This window comes from Antedon mediterranea, chromosome 1 (genome assembly GCF_964355755.1).
Source record: "Antedon mediterranea chromosome 1, ecAntMedi1.1, whole genome shotgun sequence".
NCBI lineage: Eukaryota > Metazoa > Echinodermata > Crinoidea > Comatulida > Antedonidae > Antedon > Antedon mediterranea.
In genome coordinates, this window is record NC_092670.1 from 10387490 (window position 1) to 10402330 (window position 14841).

At 34.1% G+C, this 14841-nt stretch overlaps 1 protein-coding gene across 1 annotated transcript in view; it reads left to right on the forward strand.

Moving 5' to 3' along the window:
* Positions 1–1510: 1510 nt before the first annotated feature.
* LOC140041172 (tRNA-queuosine alpha-mannosyltransferase-like) overlaps positions 1511–14841 on the forward strand; it is a 46231-nt gene continuing 32900 nt past the window's right edge. The window contains exons 1-5 of the mRNA XM_072087597.1: positions 1511–1695; positions 3620–3787; positions 4418–4783; positions 5413–5522; positions 13950–14094. Of these exons, the coding sequence (XP_071943698.1) occupies positions 1511–1695; positions 3620–3787; positions 4418–4783; positions 5413–5522; positions 13950–14094 (974 nt within the window). The remainder of the gene's footprint in view (positions 1696–3619; positions 3788–4417; positions 4784–5412; positions 5523–13949; positions 14095–14841) is intronic.

The window sequence follows — 14841 nt, forward strand, 5'->3', positions numbered from 1 at the left end:
GGAGATGCGCCTTCTATGATCGTGCAGCTGTTTCCCCTAACAATACGTTTTATTTTGCTGACAGGGTTTCCCCATTTTTAAAAAACATGCACTTGTTAGTGTTAAATCATGGACAAAACATGTACGATCGTTGTCCATGGCGAGGTAAAGATAACGTCTATTACTAATAACCATACGTTTGAAATGTCTATAGGCCTCCTGCATGTGTTTTTGTGAAACGATCCAATGAGCTATAGATGCTCGACGCGATTATGAGATCATGTTCATTCATTCATTCTTTATTTATCCTTTAAAATCGAAATACATTTAAAACATATAGGTAACAAAATCAAGACACGTGGAAATCTAAGGAGGCAAGGATAAGCAAAAGTAATTAAAATCGCTGTAGCTCACAGGCTTGCTTATCCATAATAATTCCGAATAATACACTGTTTCTATAATTTGACAGTATGATTTATATATAATTTACGTATATTTTTTTATTTATTTTTTTTTATTTCATACTCATCCAACAGCGAGTAACCCGCCAATTACAGGATGGATAAACTATTTAATAATTTCACAAGACAAACATATACACAAGATGCTCTACATAAACAAAGACTTATTATTAAGTCTTTGGGAGTGGAGTTGTAAATTGTCATGAGAAAAAAACCCTGACATATGACAGGACTTGAACCCAGGACCCTTAGATTGGTAGCCAAGCATCATAACCACCAAGCCACAGCTCCACTCCTATACGTCGACGATAGGCCTACTATAGATTTTAATTTGAATATCTTTTATTTCTTCATTTATAATAATCATCCGGCTCGATCCATACAAAATAGCGCGACCGATTTCAAACGCGACCGATTTCAAATGCGACCGATATCATCAAAAGTATAGCTCTAGCGGCGCGCCATACAAAATACCGGAAGTTGATTTTATCGCGACCGATTTCAAACGCGACCGATTTCAAGCGCGACCGATTTCATCTGACACCCCTAGTCGTAGATCCAAGCTAGATTCTATATCTACGCCTATTAACCCGATCGGTGCGAAAGGCACTCTTTTTCGGGCCTCCGTCCCTCGTAACCTAAATTAAAACAGCATTACATTGTGAGACTCGGGCACTACCCATTATTGAACATTCAGCCATCTAACCGGATTACAATGTATTGATATAACACATTAGTACAATAGCCATAGAGGGCGCTATATAGGATCTACAGTACGACTAGGTGTAGAGAGGCAGACAGTTCGTATTTAGTAAAGGCCTACTTTATACCAGGGAGTTGTAACTCCCTGTCTATACTAGAGTGGTATAGGATCACAAGTTTATTAATATTTGTTATGTGTTTTTAATCAGATTATTTTTTTATTTCTCTCATTTTTTTACAGCATAGTCAATGCATGGAGTAAAGGTCAATGGTTACACCATGCTATACATGACTTCAAAATACATCTTTATAATAATTAATTGAGGATCTTTTGTTAGTTGACGTATTATGACACGAAAGTTGTAAAGATGTCAAGGGTATTGTTGATTGAGGCGTTCTATGCTGGCTCCCACTCTCAGTTGATCGACACACTTGAGAAAGGCCTAGAAGGATGCGCTGTCAAATACACTTTGCCAGGGAAGAAGTGGCATTGGAGAGCACGGACATCAGCTCTATATTTTTCCGAAGTAATTTCACCTAGCCAAGAATACAGGTTAATAGTTGTGCATTATATTTTGACAGCAGAGGTCATAATCTTTATTTTTTTATCAATACCCTTTCTGTTGTAATAACAGAGGTGCCAACTTCAAAAAGTAAAAATCGAGGAAACAATTTTGAAGATACCCAAACAATAGAGGTTACCATAAAAGTTGGAAAATATTCATCGGAATATAATAGAGGGCGCTATTAAAAACAATCATCAGCATTTGCATAATTAAAATAGTTATTAAAATAGTATTGTATTTACCCTATATGCTATATGTAAAAGTACACCAGATACTCACCTACCTGGGAAATTCTTTCCCACTTGGAGCAAATCCAATGTATATATATATATCCCGTATCAATAATATAGTACTTGCTTATAATAGCCGTCTATATTGTCACCATGGCAAAACTGCCCTGTTTTCAGGTTTCTCCCAACCATCTGCGCATGCCCCAGACGTCCATATGTCATGCATACTAAATCAAGGCGCCCGTAGATGGTTGGTATGTTCAGGTCATTCATTCATTGGCCAGCCCCCTGGGGTCGATACTACAATATTAAACCATGGAGTAAAGAATAAGAATGGAGGTTACCGGACTCTGCAAACTGGGAAAATTTGTTACTAAAATCCAGTTTTACCTATATTTAACAAACAAGCTACTAGTAGATTTCCAGTACAATGATTTCCAAACTGAAAAGAACCTATGGAATTGGTGGTTCCATGTTGCCTTGGTTGGAATCATTTTTAACTGAACGTAAGCAAAAAGTTGTTTTTAACGGAAAGATGTCCGGCAAGAGTTGCGTAATATCAGGGGTTCCTCAGGGGTCTGTGCTTGGACCCCTGTTATTTAACATATATGTTAATGATCTACATATGCACCTACGTGCAAAACCATATCAATATACAGACGACACTTGCATTGCTAAATGTATAATGACGGACGAAGATAGTTTATCTCTGCAACAGGACATTGACACGATCTCCCGGTGGTCAGCACTTAATTCACTTTCCATTAACCCTAATAAATGTCAAGTGCTGTCATTGTCCAGAAAACGAGATCCCGTTGTTCCATCTTACATTCTAAATGGACATGAACTCATGAACGTTAATGACATTACGTTACTTGGTGTGGTAATATCCCATAATTTGTCATGGGCACATCAGGTAGATAATGTAACTTTGAAATGCAATAGGATGTTAGGTTTTATACGATCAATTGCCACAGGTTGTTCTACATCTGTTTTACTTAAACTTTATAAATGTCTTGTTCTTCGCCATATTCAATATTGCTCCCCTGTTTGGTATCCTTATCGTCAATGTCATATTAATAAGATAGAGAAAATTCAAAGAAGGGCAAGTCGATTTATCCTTCATCAACGAATCTTAGATCAGCCATATTCTGACCGATTAACTAGACTGAATTTGATGACAGCTGAATCAAATCGAGATTATTTTACCGTTATTTTTGTTACAAATATATTATATAAATTACAGAATAGTTTTATTTTAAATATGTTGACTATCAATTGTAGGCATTTGGATGTTCTAACTTTTAAACATCTTGCATCCAAAACTGATAGTGGAAAGCATTTTATCCCAACCAGATTTATTCGTTTGTGGAATTCACTACCGGTCAATATTAAAGACGCCTTTGTTTGCGGAAGTTGGGTACAATTTAAAAATTGTTAATGGACCATTTTAAAAACACTATGCCTCTTTAATGTATATAATTATGGTATTAATATTACATATTTACATTGTTTTATGTTTTAATATATGCTTTGAGTGCTGGTGTGGCACGCCTTATGGCGACAGTGGTTCTTTGACCTCTTTTGCCACTCCTTGGCACACTCAAAGTTTATGTATTGTTTTAATGTTGCTAAAATTAGATAAAATAAAATTATTAACTGTTCACTTTTCTTCCCTTAGAATTTTGTTTACCAGTTCAGTATTAAATTTAGCAGAGTTGGTAGCACTGCGACCTGATTTGTCTCGGCTGACCAAGATTGTTTACTTCCATGAAAACCAGCTGGTTTACCCTGTCCGAAAACAAAAAGACAGAGATTTTCAATATGGATATAATCAAATAATAACATGGTACTGTATATTTATTGTTAGTTTTTAAATTTATAGTAGGGAATTGAGAAAGACAGCAGGGGTGGATCCACGATTTTGAAATATAGGGGTGGGGAGAGGGAGGCTCAGACACAAGCATTTGAGCGTTCGGTAAATACGACCACTAGATAGTCAGAAATGGTACTCGCACACAAAATTTATGATAAAATGGCACATCCCACTAATCTAGTTGGCCCGGGAAGGACGTTTGTATCATGCGCAGAAAACAGCAAAACGATCATACTTTTTCTGGTGGTAAACACAGTGATGTAACATTTTTTGCATATGTTGCGCATGTTCTGTGTGTAGGTAACTGCTGATTGTTTGATCGTACTTTACACAGTGTTGTGTTTTAATGGTAATTTTAAAGTTGTCATCCTGAATACTTACATACTATTCCCCTTGATTTTCAGAAAAATCAATATATTGTTGACGTCCCAAATGCTTATTTTAATCTGCAGTTATCTTTATCTCTCTTTATTTTGAAAAGTATTTTGCTCAGTCCATAATTTATTCTTCTATCTATGCCCAGATGAGGTCAATATTTATATGCAAAGGAAAACTTTATACTGTATAAAATTTATTTAATGTTAATTTACATTTTTCTTTTAGTTTAACTGCTGACATTGTTTTATTCAACTCAAAATACAACATGGAATCTTTCTTGTCATCAATTGGGACATTTTTAAAACTTATGCCTGACTTCCGTCCTAAAGGCCTCGCTGAAAAGATACGACCAAAATCAAAAGTGTTGTATTTTCCAATAGAATTTCCAATAATGAATGATCCAATAGCAGATGTTATGGAAGGACTGACGTTAGCGGAACAGACCAGTTCATTAAATGAAAGTCAGGAGGTGTTTGAAAAATCCAAAGACAGGGCTATTAAATCAGGTGTCACCGGAGAACAGACAGTTAGCTGCAGTTCAGTTTTATCACAATTGTCATCCCCATTAAAAATAGTATGGGCTCATAGATGGTACAGTCCTAGTGCATGTTTTGACTGCATCACTATAATCATTTGAGTGCTGTGCTTATTTAGTCTGCTGTACTTATTGACACTGCTATACTTATTTACAGTGCTGTACTTATTTGACTGCTATACTTATTTGACTGCTATACTTATTTGACTGCTATACTTATTTACACTGCTGTACTTATTTACATTGCTATACTTATTTACACTGCTATACTTATTGACACTGCTGTACTTATTTACACTGCTATACTTATTGACACTGCTGTACTTATTTGACTGCTATACTTATTTACTCTGCTGTACTTATTTACACTGCTATACTTATTTACACTGCTATACTTATTGACACTGCTGTACTTATTTACACTGCTATACTTATTGACACTGCTATACTTATTTACACTGCTGTACTTATTTACACTGCTATACTTATTGACACTGCTGTACTTATTTACACTGCTGTACTTATTTACACTGCTGTACTTATTTACACTGCTGTACTTATTTACACTGCTATACTTATTGACACTGCTGTACTTATTTACACTGTCTGAATTTTTACTATTTTGTGCCTAGTTTACCTGGATTTTTTAGTAGTGGTACTTATTCACATTTTTTTCCTTTTGTAGGGAACACGACAAGAATCCTGACCTTTTTTTTAGAACACTTTATAAACTTCTAGATAGTGGGGAAGACTTCAGGATTTCTGTTCTTGGGGAACATTACTCAGAAATTCCAGGTAATTATAAAGTCAGTAGAGGGCAGTGTTAAAAAATATTGTCTGCGATTTAAAGGGGGATTCTGGGTTTAAAATTGCTTTTAAATATCGTTTATTTATTAAAGATGTATTGTCCCCCTGAAAAAACATTTTTTTTCAATATTTTTGTTGAATAGGCCATTTTAATTGCACATAAAAGTTATTCACTTTGACCTCAATTTGGATTGAAAAAAATAATTTTTTACACGGGAAAATTGCAATTTAATGCAAAAATTAACCAACCGGAAGCTATTTGTCTGGAAGACAAATGTGTTCCGGTTTAATTTAACCCTTGACCTGAGTTAGCTCATAAATATTCATATTGTATGGATACGTCATGTGGATGATGATGCTTTCCAAATCAACAGCCAACAACGATAGCAATGCATGCGTGCGAGAGAGAGTCGAGTAGTGATGCGAGACGAATCTTGAAGAAAACACGAAAACTATAGCTAGCAGAATGCTAAGTTAGAATTACAGTTGGTAACTTTGATGTTGAATCTTATTCATTTAGGTGAGTTTTTGTTTCGCTAACAGGAGAGGCCTAGCTAGGCCTAGGCACGAATTTGCTGCTACTGTACTACTATTCTACTACTACTACTACTACTACTAGCACTGACCATGGAGTACTGACAGTCTCGAGTAGTCTAACTGCTGCCTACTTCTGTCTCTAGAAGTAGAGTGTAGTAGGCCTAGGCAGTACACTGCTAGCTAGGGCTACAGTAGACCACCACCAGAAGGGATGTATTTTTGTTTTAATCATGATGAATTGGTTTAATTTTTAAAGATTTCAACTATCTATTTGGCAGTGAAAATTAAAAAAAAAGAAAATCTTAATACTGTATTGTTTTGGATGTTTTACTGATGCAATATTTTAAAAATATTTTCTGTATCAAATGCAATAGGTTCAAATTAACATTCCGCAAATAAACATTTTATGCAGATATTTTGACACAAATTTCTTTTTTTTTTTAGGTTGATTGATTGAACAATAAGAGCAAGTAGTGAGAAACATAAAATGTATCGTACAGTGGCAACATTCACAATTTATTGAAACGTTTCTTACTAATAAAATGACACTTTGTAATAGATGTGAGCGATCTTAGAAGACTATAGTAATTACTGCCATTAATCAACACATTGATAATTAGTAGACAAATTGACACAAACAATACAGGAATTCAATAAGATATACTGTATATATATATTTTATTAACTCCTTTTGAACTGTAATATTTACAGTAACATTATGAAGTGTAAGTAAATTTGAAGAATTTATCCTGTGTACTGTTGTAGTAGGTTTTTTTTTATTTATTGAATGTTATGTTTACAAAATAATATACTGTACATACAGTATAATACAAAAAAAATTATACAATATTTTACAAGCTGGACAAGAACATATTGGCCGAATGCAGCAGGAGAGTCAGAAATATTTTTCCTGCAATATCCAATCATATTCCAATACCGAGTATATCATTGTTGTCTTTGGGTGACCTCTGTTCCAGTCTTCATCAGCTCAACGTCTTTAAAAAAAGTAAAAGCAAAGTATGAAAATCTGGAAAAAATAGATCATGCATATTTAGTGCAAAATTGGGCTAGTGAAATTGCTTACTTTGACATAGTCAAATAAGTATACTACCTTTCTATGGTAATTAAAACACATTACTTATAATGTTATAACTTATAAAAAGAGAAAATAAATATTTGACTTACTACAGTACAGAGAACATTTGTTTGTGTTGTAAAATGGCTAAGCTGGCTTTTCCCCTCTGTCTACTTGTACAGTGCTGCTGGAAGGTTCTCAATTTCAGGCTTGTATTGCAACCATTTTCCCTGAAAAATGTTTGTTTTATTTTTATCATAAAAATTAGTTAAACAAGCTTCAACTGTAAATATATATGGTACAGCAAGCTGGCAGTATTTTCGGAATGTAGCTAAGATTGATGGCATATAGCCTAGGCCAGTCTATGAAGAGTACAATGTATAGGGCCTAGCTGGGCATCTTCTGCAGGGACCCGATTGTCACAGTCTGCTTGCTACTACTACTAGCCTAGTCATATGGGTGTACATCGTGTTCGGCCGCAAACGGTTTCGGCCGCAATGTTTTGAATGCCCATATAAGGCGCTATGTATGGAGCGCCAACTATGCATCAACTTCCGTTTGTTCTGCTGGTCTTTTCATTGGGTTATTCCATTCTAAAAATGTGGGTGCATTCTAACGTGATCGATCGAAATTGACCGACATAAAATGTACGGCGTATTATCATATTACTTTCTGTGATATAAGTATTATTTAGAATGCTGTGGTGTGGATATATTTGAACCTATTTTAAATGATTTAGATATACGTTTATTATTATAATAATAATCTTAAACGGGCAATAAACTTGTACTTGTGTCTTGTACATTTACTCTTGCAGGCCTAATGTGTTCTAATAAAAACAGAAATGACCATTAAATCAGTTAATAATACATTAAGTATTTTAAAACTCTGGTTATATAGGCCTATTGTATGTCTAATAATTATTGTATACTATCAACAATACTTAAATAAGCCCATGCCTTCATAAGAAAATAGGAGGAAATAACATTACAGTATTTCGAAATTCCTTTTTTAAAGCGATTTTTTGAAAAATTCATATTTAGTAAGGCTTGAATTATTTCAGGATTATACAGTTCCACAGTAAAACCTACCAACATTGGATTGCGAAAACTCTGAAAAGGCTACTACTGCTATTGTTTTAAAACAATGAGGGAGTGTCTTGAATTCCATCTTAGACAATGAAGGTGGTGTAGCATGGTTGTTTTTTATTAACATAACAATGAAATGTGTTACGTTTCGTGTCTTCAATTTGTTGAAGTGTTATTAACAGCAAAGTTAAATATAAAAATAATGGTGAATTATTTTATGTTTTTAATAATTAGAGGGAAGCTAGCTTGCTTGTTGTATGTGATTAATGGAGATGTTAATATTAATGTTACATTTTATTATGTTATTTATCCAATATTTACTATTTTTATAAATTGTCACGATTGTTGTAATTCAGTTTGTTAACTGCAAGAACAATTTAAATAAATAAAAAACCTTGCTTATTATTGTTGTTGCGTCCGTTTTCACTTACATTTCTTTTCTTAACGTTATGTTAATATAATATGTTCATTATTGGTTTTATATTTATTTTACTCTGTACAGTATTTGTAAAAATAAATGTTATTAAGTTGTGGTATACATTACTGATTCTGATTTTCAAATGTACAAATTATATGTGGCAAACTTCACCGACATTGATATACAGTAACAACAACGATACATGAAGAAAAACATAATTAAAAGTTAATAATATTTATTTTTAAAGTACACACACTCTTTTTCATTATAACTTATAGAAGTGCATATCCTTAAATTAATCTAATGACAGTACTGTATATAACTTGCATTCCTTTCAGTCATTTCATTTTCTTATGTCATTATTTATAATTCAATCTTTATACTGTATAAGAAAAAAGAAAGCATGATTTTATGTTCAATATCACAAAATACACATTAAATCTCATTTAATTTGATTTATAAATAACATTTTGTTGTACTTAGTTAATAATAAAACGTCAGATATTTATGACTGTATAATCTCACATAAAAAAAGTAGGGTAAGTGATCTAAGTATAACATCGAAACTTTGCTGTATAATGTCTAATTTCATAACGTGATTCACTAGTTATTACAAAAATTAGTAAAAAGACTTAAAAAAGCCAGTTGTTTGTGTGATTTCATCGTAGTGTTACATGAAAAAGGAAATTTTGTAAATATATAATTTTGTGTGATGCATCGTTATTCATTTTGGTTTGATTTATTACAGTTAGGCCTCTAAAGTTAAAGTTTAAAAGTATAGTCACCTACAAAAAGCGCAAAGTTTGGCTAAACAATGACCATTATTTTTTAATAACGCTTTTAAGTTAGGCGTTTACCGTCACACAATACACACACACAAAATTCGGTACATTTAAGGATTCTTTTTTTGTAATCGGTAAAACAATAACCGGAGTGCGCGCATCTTTATAAGAGAACCTCATTTTAGAGAATATTACTTATTTCTGAATTGCCACCCGATTCTGCTATAGTTTTACAGATAGCACCTGTGGACAGTAGCAGAATCGGGTGGAATTGCCATCTGAATTGTTAACTACACTTTTACTGATTATCTACGAACCATGAACGATTGTATTGAATGTCGCGAACCCGTAACGGAACAGCAAGAAGGACCGTTTTGCGAAGAGTGTCAGAGATGGCAACATCGTCGGTGTGACTCAGGAGTGAAAAGAGGAGCAGCGTACAGGTTAGCCGTCGAAGAGGGTTTTATTGATTAGACATACAGTAGAGAATGTGCTCCAGAAAACAACGTCCAACCGGTGCCGCAACTGGAGATTTTTGCAGCCGACCTTGGCGACTTTTTGGAACCAATCGTTCATAGAAGAAGAGGTACTGAATCTTTACCCTGAACCACAACCAATACCAGTGATGCCTGCTGTTGATGATGACATCGTTACTTATCGGCGATTAGCAGGAACAACAAAACGTGGGAATGTAAGTTCTTAAAATATTTATAATCTATTCTTTGTAATTTTTTTTTTATTATCGCATTTCTTGTGAAAACCAACTTAACCTTCTGTTGTTTCAGGACTCGCTTGTAGACAGTCATGGGTACCAATATACAGAGAAGATTGATAAAAGACGGGCAAATACAACATGGAGATGTTTTCTCAGAAACAAGAATGTGACGTGCAAAGCAACAGTGTTGGAGAAGAATGGAGTTGAAACATTGTGGGATGAGTACCGCGAGGGCCAACGTAGTGTACGTTCTCAAAATGCTTGCCGCGAGTAAACTTATTACTCGCGATGCGCTGCTCGCGTTGAATAGTGCTAATGTATGTATGTTAGTTAAAAAATTAGTAAAAACTCTTATGTTAGTAATAAACATTAAATATAATTTTAAACTATTTGCAAAATACGTTAGTTAAGAACTTTTGTAATATAACATGTTATTGCTAGAAATAAAGTCAATTTTAATGTATGTAAAGAAGTAAGATATTAGTAAAAATCGTATGTTAGTAATAAACATTAAAAAAGATATTGTTTCATTGTTACATTTTAAAATATTTGCAAACTATATTACTTATTAGTTAAGTAGTTTTGTAATATAACATGTTATTACTAGTAATAAAGTCAATTTATTTTATTTTTATTTTTTTATTTTATTCATTTCGGCAATAAACATAAAATAATAATTACAAAAAAAACATAAAAATATATATATACAGTATATATGAAAAACAAGACACGAGGCCGAGGAAAGACAAAAGCATTAAACAAACGCTGTCACCGGTAAGGTGTGTCTCTCCAACACATAATTTTAATGCATGCTAGTGGTTATATATGAAAAAAACAATTATAAATATAAATGTTATATTATATGTTTATTTATAAAATATGGTAGCTAAGTTAATTCGTTCGTAAATTCTCAAACTTATAACATGTCTAAATAAAAATACAGGAATTGATAATAAATGTGTTAAGATTGTATATAATAAAATAATTTTCATTTTTCTCTATCTGTGATGAATCTAACTGTATCTGAAAAGAAATCGTAATATATACAATACAAATGTAGAGAAAAATCGGTAAAGCAATGCACCCCTATTTTTTTAATGGAATAAGCCACGGACATCGCCAATCTAAACAATGCATTTAATATAAACAATGCAAGCAAGCCTGGCGTTCCATACTAAATACATGCGGCCGAACTCGTTGGCGGCCGAACACGACGGTATTCGTAATATGCAGCAGCATGTATTAATTATTCTAGGCCTAGCCCTGAACTGAAAAATTAATTAATTTACCTTCCTGTTATTATTGCGTTATATATATTATTATATTTAAAATAACCGTCTAGGCCTACTTACCGACAAATTAACAGCTCAGCTTTACATATTTATACGATCAGGCCAGGGAAACCCACAGTCGAATCGCGTCGATCTCTGGTGGTGTTGTTGTACATACAACGTGCATCGTCCATTGTTAGATCAGATCTCTGCTGTGTGGATGCTCATTAACATATCATGCATATGTATGAGTTAGCTCTACCGGCCTAATTTCTGAGCCGATGAGTTCGAAAAAATGGTAAACTTATTTTGATTTTTTTATAAGCGAAATCAATATTTTTTTCGGATTTTTTTTCGGTGGAAGTGAATAACTTTATGTTAACTACAAAACGGTCTATTCAAAATTTGATTTTTTTCATCTTTATTTTTCATTTTTTGGGGGACAATACATCTTTAAATAAAAAATACAGATATTATAACAATATAGACATGTCAGAATGAAGAAGTAATGACGAGAAATTAAAAAAATTAAATTTCATATACATTTTAGGGTAAATTCATGGAAAGTCTGTTTTTCAGCAGCTTAGGGAAGTCCATTAATATTCATGAGATATTCACAAAATCACGTCATCAGTGGATTCCAAACTTGCGACGTCAAGCTTGTACGTTGTGTTCTCTCTCCCCTGTCAAACGACGACCACCCGATCATTGTGAAATACATTTTTTTGTAGATTTTCTAAGCTAGGCCTAAAGTGTAATAATAACAGTAGTAGCATATATTTATTTGACATTTAATGAAATACAAAATTTAGTACAGATTACGGAGTCATAAATTATACTATTTTTATACCTCGAATAGTACAGATCGTATATCGGCTTCACGTACTAGGCTAGGCCTGGATAAGCAAGCCTGCGAGCTACAGCGATTTTAATTGTTTTTGCTTATCCTTGCCTCCTTAGATTTTCACCTGTCTTGTTTTTGTTACCTTGTTTTAAATGTATTTCAATTTTAAAGGCTAAAATAAAGAATGAACGAATGAATGAAGGCCTAGCCTAAATCATTTTATTCATGGGTGAGAGCCATTTCTGACTAGGGATTCCATGCCACGATGGCTACGTTAAAACATTGGGGCCATCATTCATGGGCCTAGCTAGCCTATTATTAAACGATTGGCCCATAAATAACAAAAGTCAGTGGATTCCAAACCCATCCTATCAACCAAACTCCTAAACAATCTAAACCTAAAACGTTCTACAAAAATCGGCTGTAAATATTGAGGCAAAACAAGGTCCGATCGCCGTCCGCACGTATGGTGTCCCGATCGTCTAATAAGTAGGCCTGAAATAGGCCTAGTTTACTCTCCAAAAAAGCGGATACTGCATCAAGCAAGTAGACCGGTTGTAGGAAGGAGACCTAGCCTATCCGGCCCAGTTAAAAATTGAGCTAGCTAGTGTAGTAGACCCTATGCGAATTGATACTACTAGGCCTTTTACTATAGGCTACACTTGTTAAAATTAGCAATACTGTACTTATGTTTACAAATATTCCAACTCTCTCATTCGAGCTATATTATCTATACCATTCCGGTAGGTCGAGTCGACCTTCAATCAAATACTGTACATCGTTCATGTTGTAATTTAGACGGGGTATACTCGACCCGACCAGTTTGGTATTGTATACTGTATCTGCTTATCACGTGACGATGCCAGGCATGGGCAGAGAGAGCACGTGTATCGTCTCCTCGCTCTCCTCGCTCAGCAGGAATGTATACGTTACGCTTCATTGATTTTGAAGGCTTTCCCTAAGTCAGTGCGAAAATCGGCAAACGTAAAGTGCAAACTTATCTAATTTTTCACTGTTTTGATGGATTTTCATAGAAAATTGACTTTATAAATGGGAAGACCGACTAAAATTACATCAGATAAGTATAATTTTACAAAATTAATTGATATGGTTAATGATAACGAGTCGTCGGAAGATTGACCATTTCACGAATTTCCTATTCTGTAACCATATTGTGATTTTGCCGTAGCTGCACTTGTAATCTGGCCTCATTTCACAGCCTTCGTTCTGCTTCACTGGGCGCTTATATAAATTGAAACTTTTACCGTTCAAGAGACAAACAAATATATTTTACATTTTTTACTATTAAACCCGGAACCCCTCTTTAAAAACATTAAATATCATTTATTTGTACTGCCACTGTTTAACATTCCTAAAGAAGCTAGAATAAATTATGGTATTGTTCAAATTCGATAAAATCAGTAGAGGGCAGTGTTAAAAAATATTGTCTGCGATTTAAAAATATTATAAAATATATCATTTATTTGTACTGCCACTGTTTAACATTCCCAAAGAAGCTAGAATAAATCATAGTATTGTTCAAATTTGATTGAATAGCGACTCTGTTTAGTACGGCGGAACAGCACTAGTCCCTGAATTACACATGTGCACTAGAGATCAGATTGATACGCCCTCATCTTTCAGTATTTTAATTCACAAAGTGGGATCTACCTGTTTTTATATAGATATTTTCACTGAGGCTTATGAGAGTCTGAAAGATAATATAGTTCATTGGGGTTATCAGCAGTCAAAAGAGGACTACTATCAAGTATTGATAGAGGGCGATGTTGCTGTATCAACGGCCAAGCACGAGTTTTACGGTGTTGCAATGTGAGTAGTTTTAATTATTGTTTAACAGTTCGATTAGGCCCTCTACAGACACAGAAGCCATGGTCCAGATGCCTATCATAAACGACAGGAGCTGAAATGGACCAGTACATTGGGGTAACCCCCTAAACTCTACCGTAAGATGTTTTTTTTTAATGTACACAAGGCCCATGGACTCCAGTTTTAAGTTTTTTCCAAGATGTCTTGTTGTAGCACCAGAATAATATTCAAGGAGAGCCTGGAACCTGTACTGATGTTATGGCTTTATTTTTTGGCGCCCCTAAACCAAAAGACAAGATCACCTAAAATTTAAGTATTTAAAGTTTACAATACTTGGTGTTGTATAATATGGAATAGCCACTCTCTAATTTCTTTGCGTTCACCATTATAGCTTTACTCCGATTATAAATTTTGAAATAGTTACTGGAAGCCTGATGTATATTTATTAGGCGTCATCTACAAATTATTTCAGACCACAGAGACGCGTCTGAAAACTTGCAACCCATCAGACGCGTCTGTCCAATGCTGAACCTAATTAACGATCTATTATGAATATTCATGAGCTACCCAATTGCGGCGAAGACGCGTCTGTGTGATTAAAACCCGTCTTCGCTGTTTAGTAGGTAAAACAATAGAAAACGCGTCTGAGTGATTAAAACCCGTCTGTATTGCTTGTATGGTGAAACAACATTGGTATCATTTCACAGAACCAACAAATCTGAGACTAGGCCTAGGTTATCCTAATTTGGA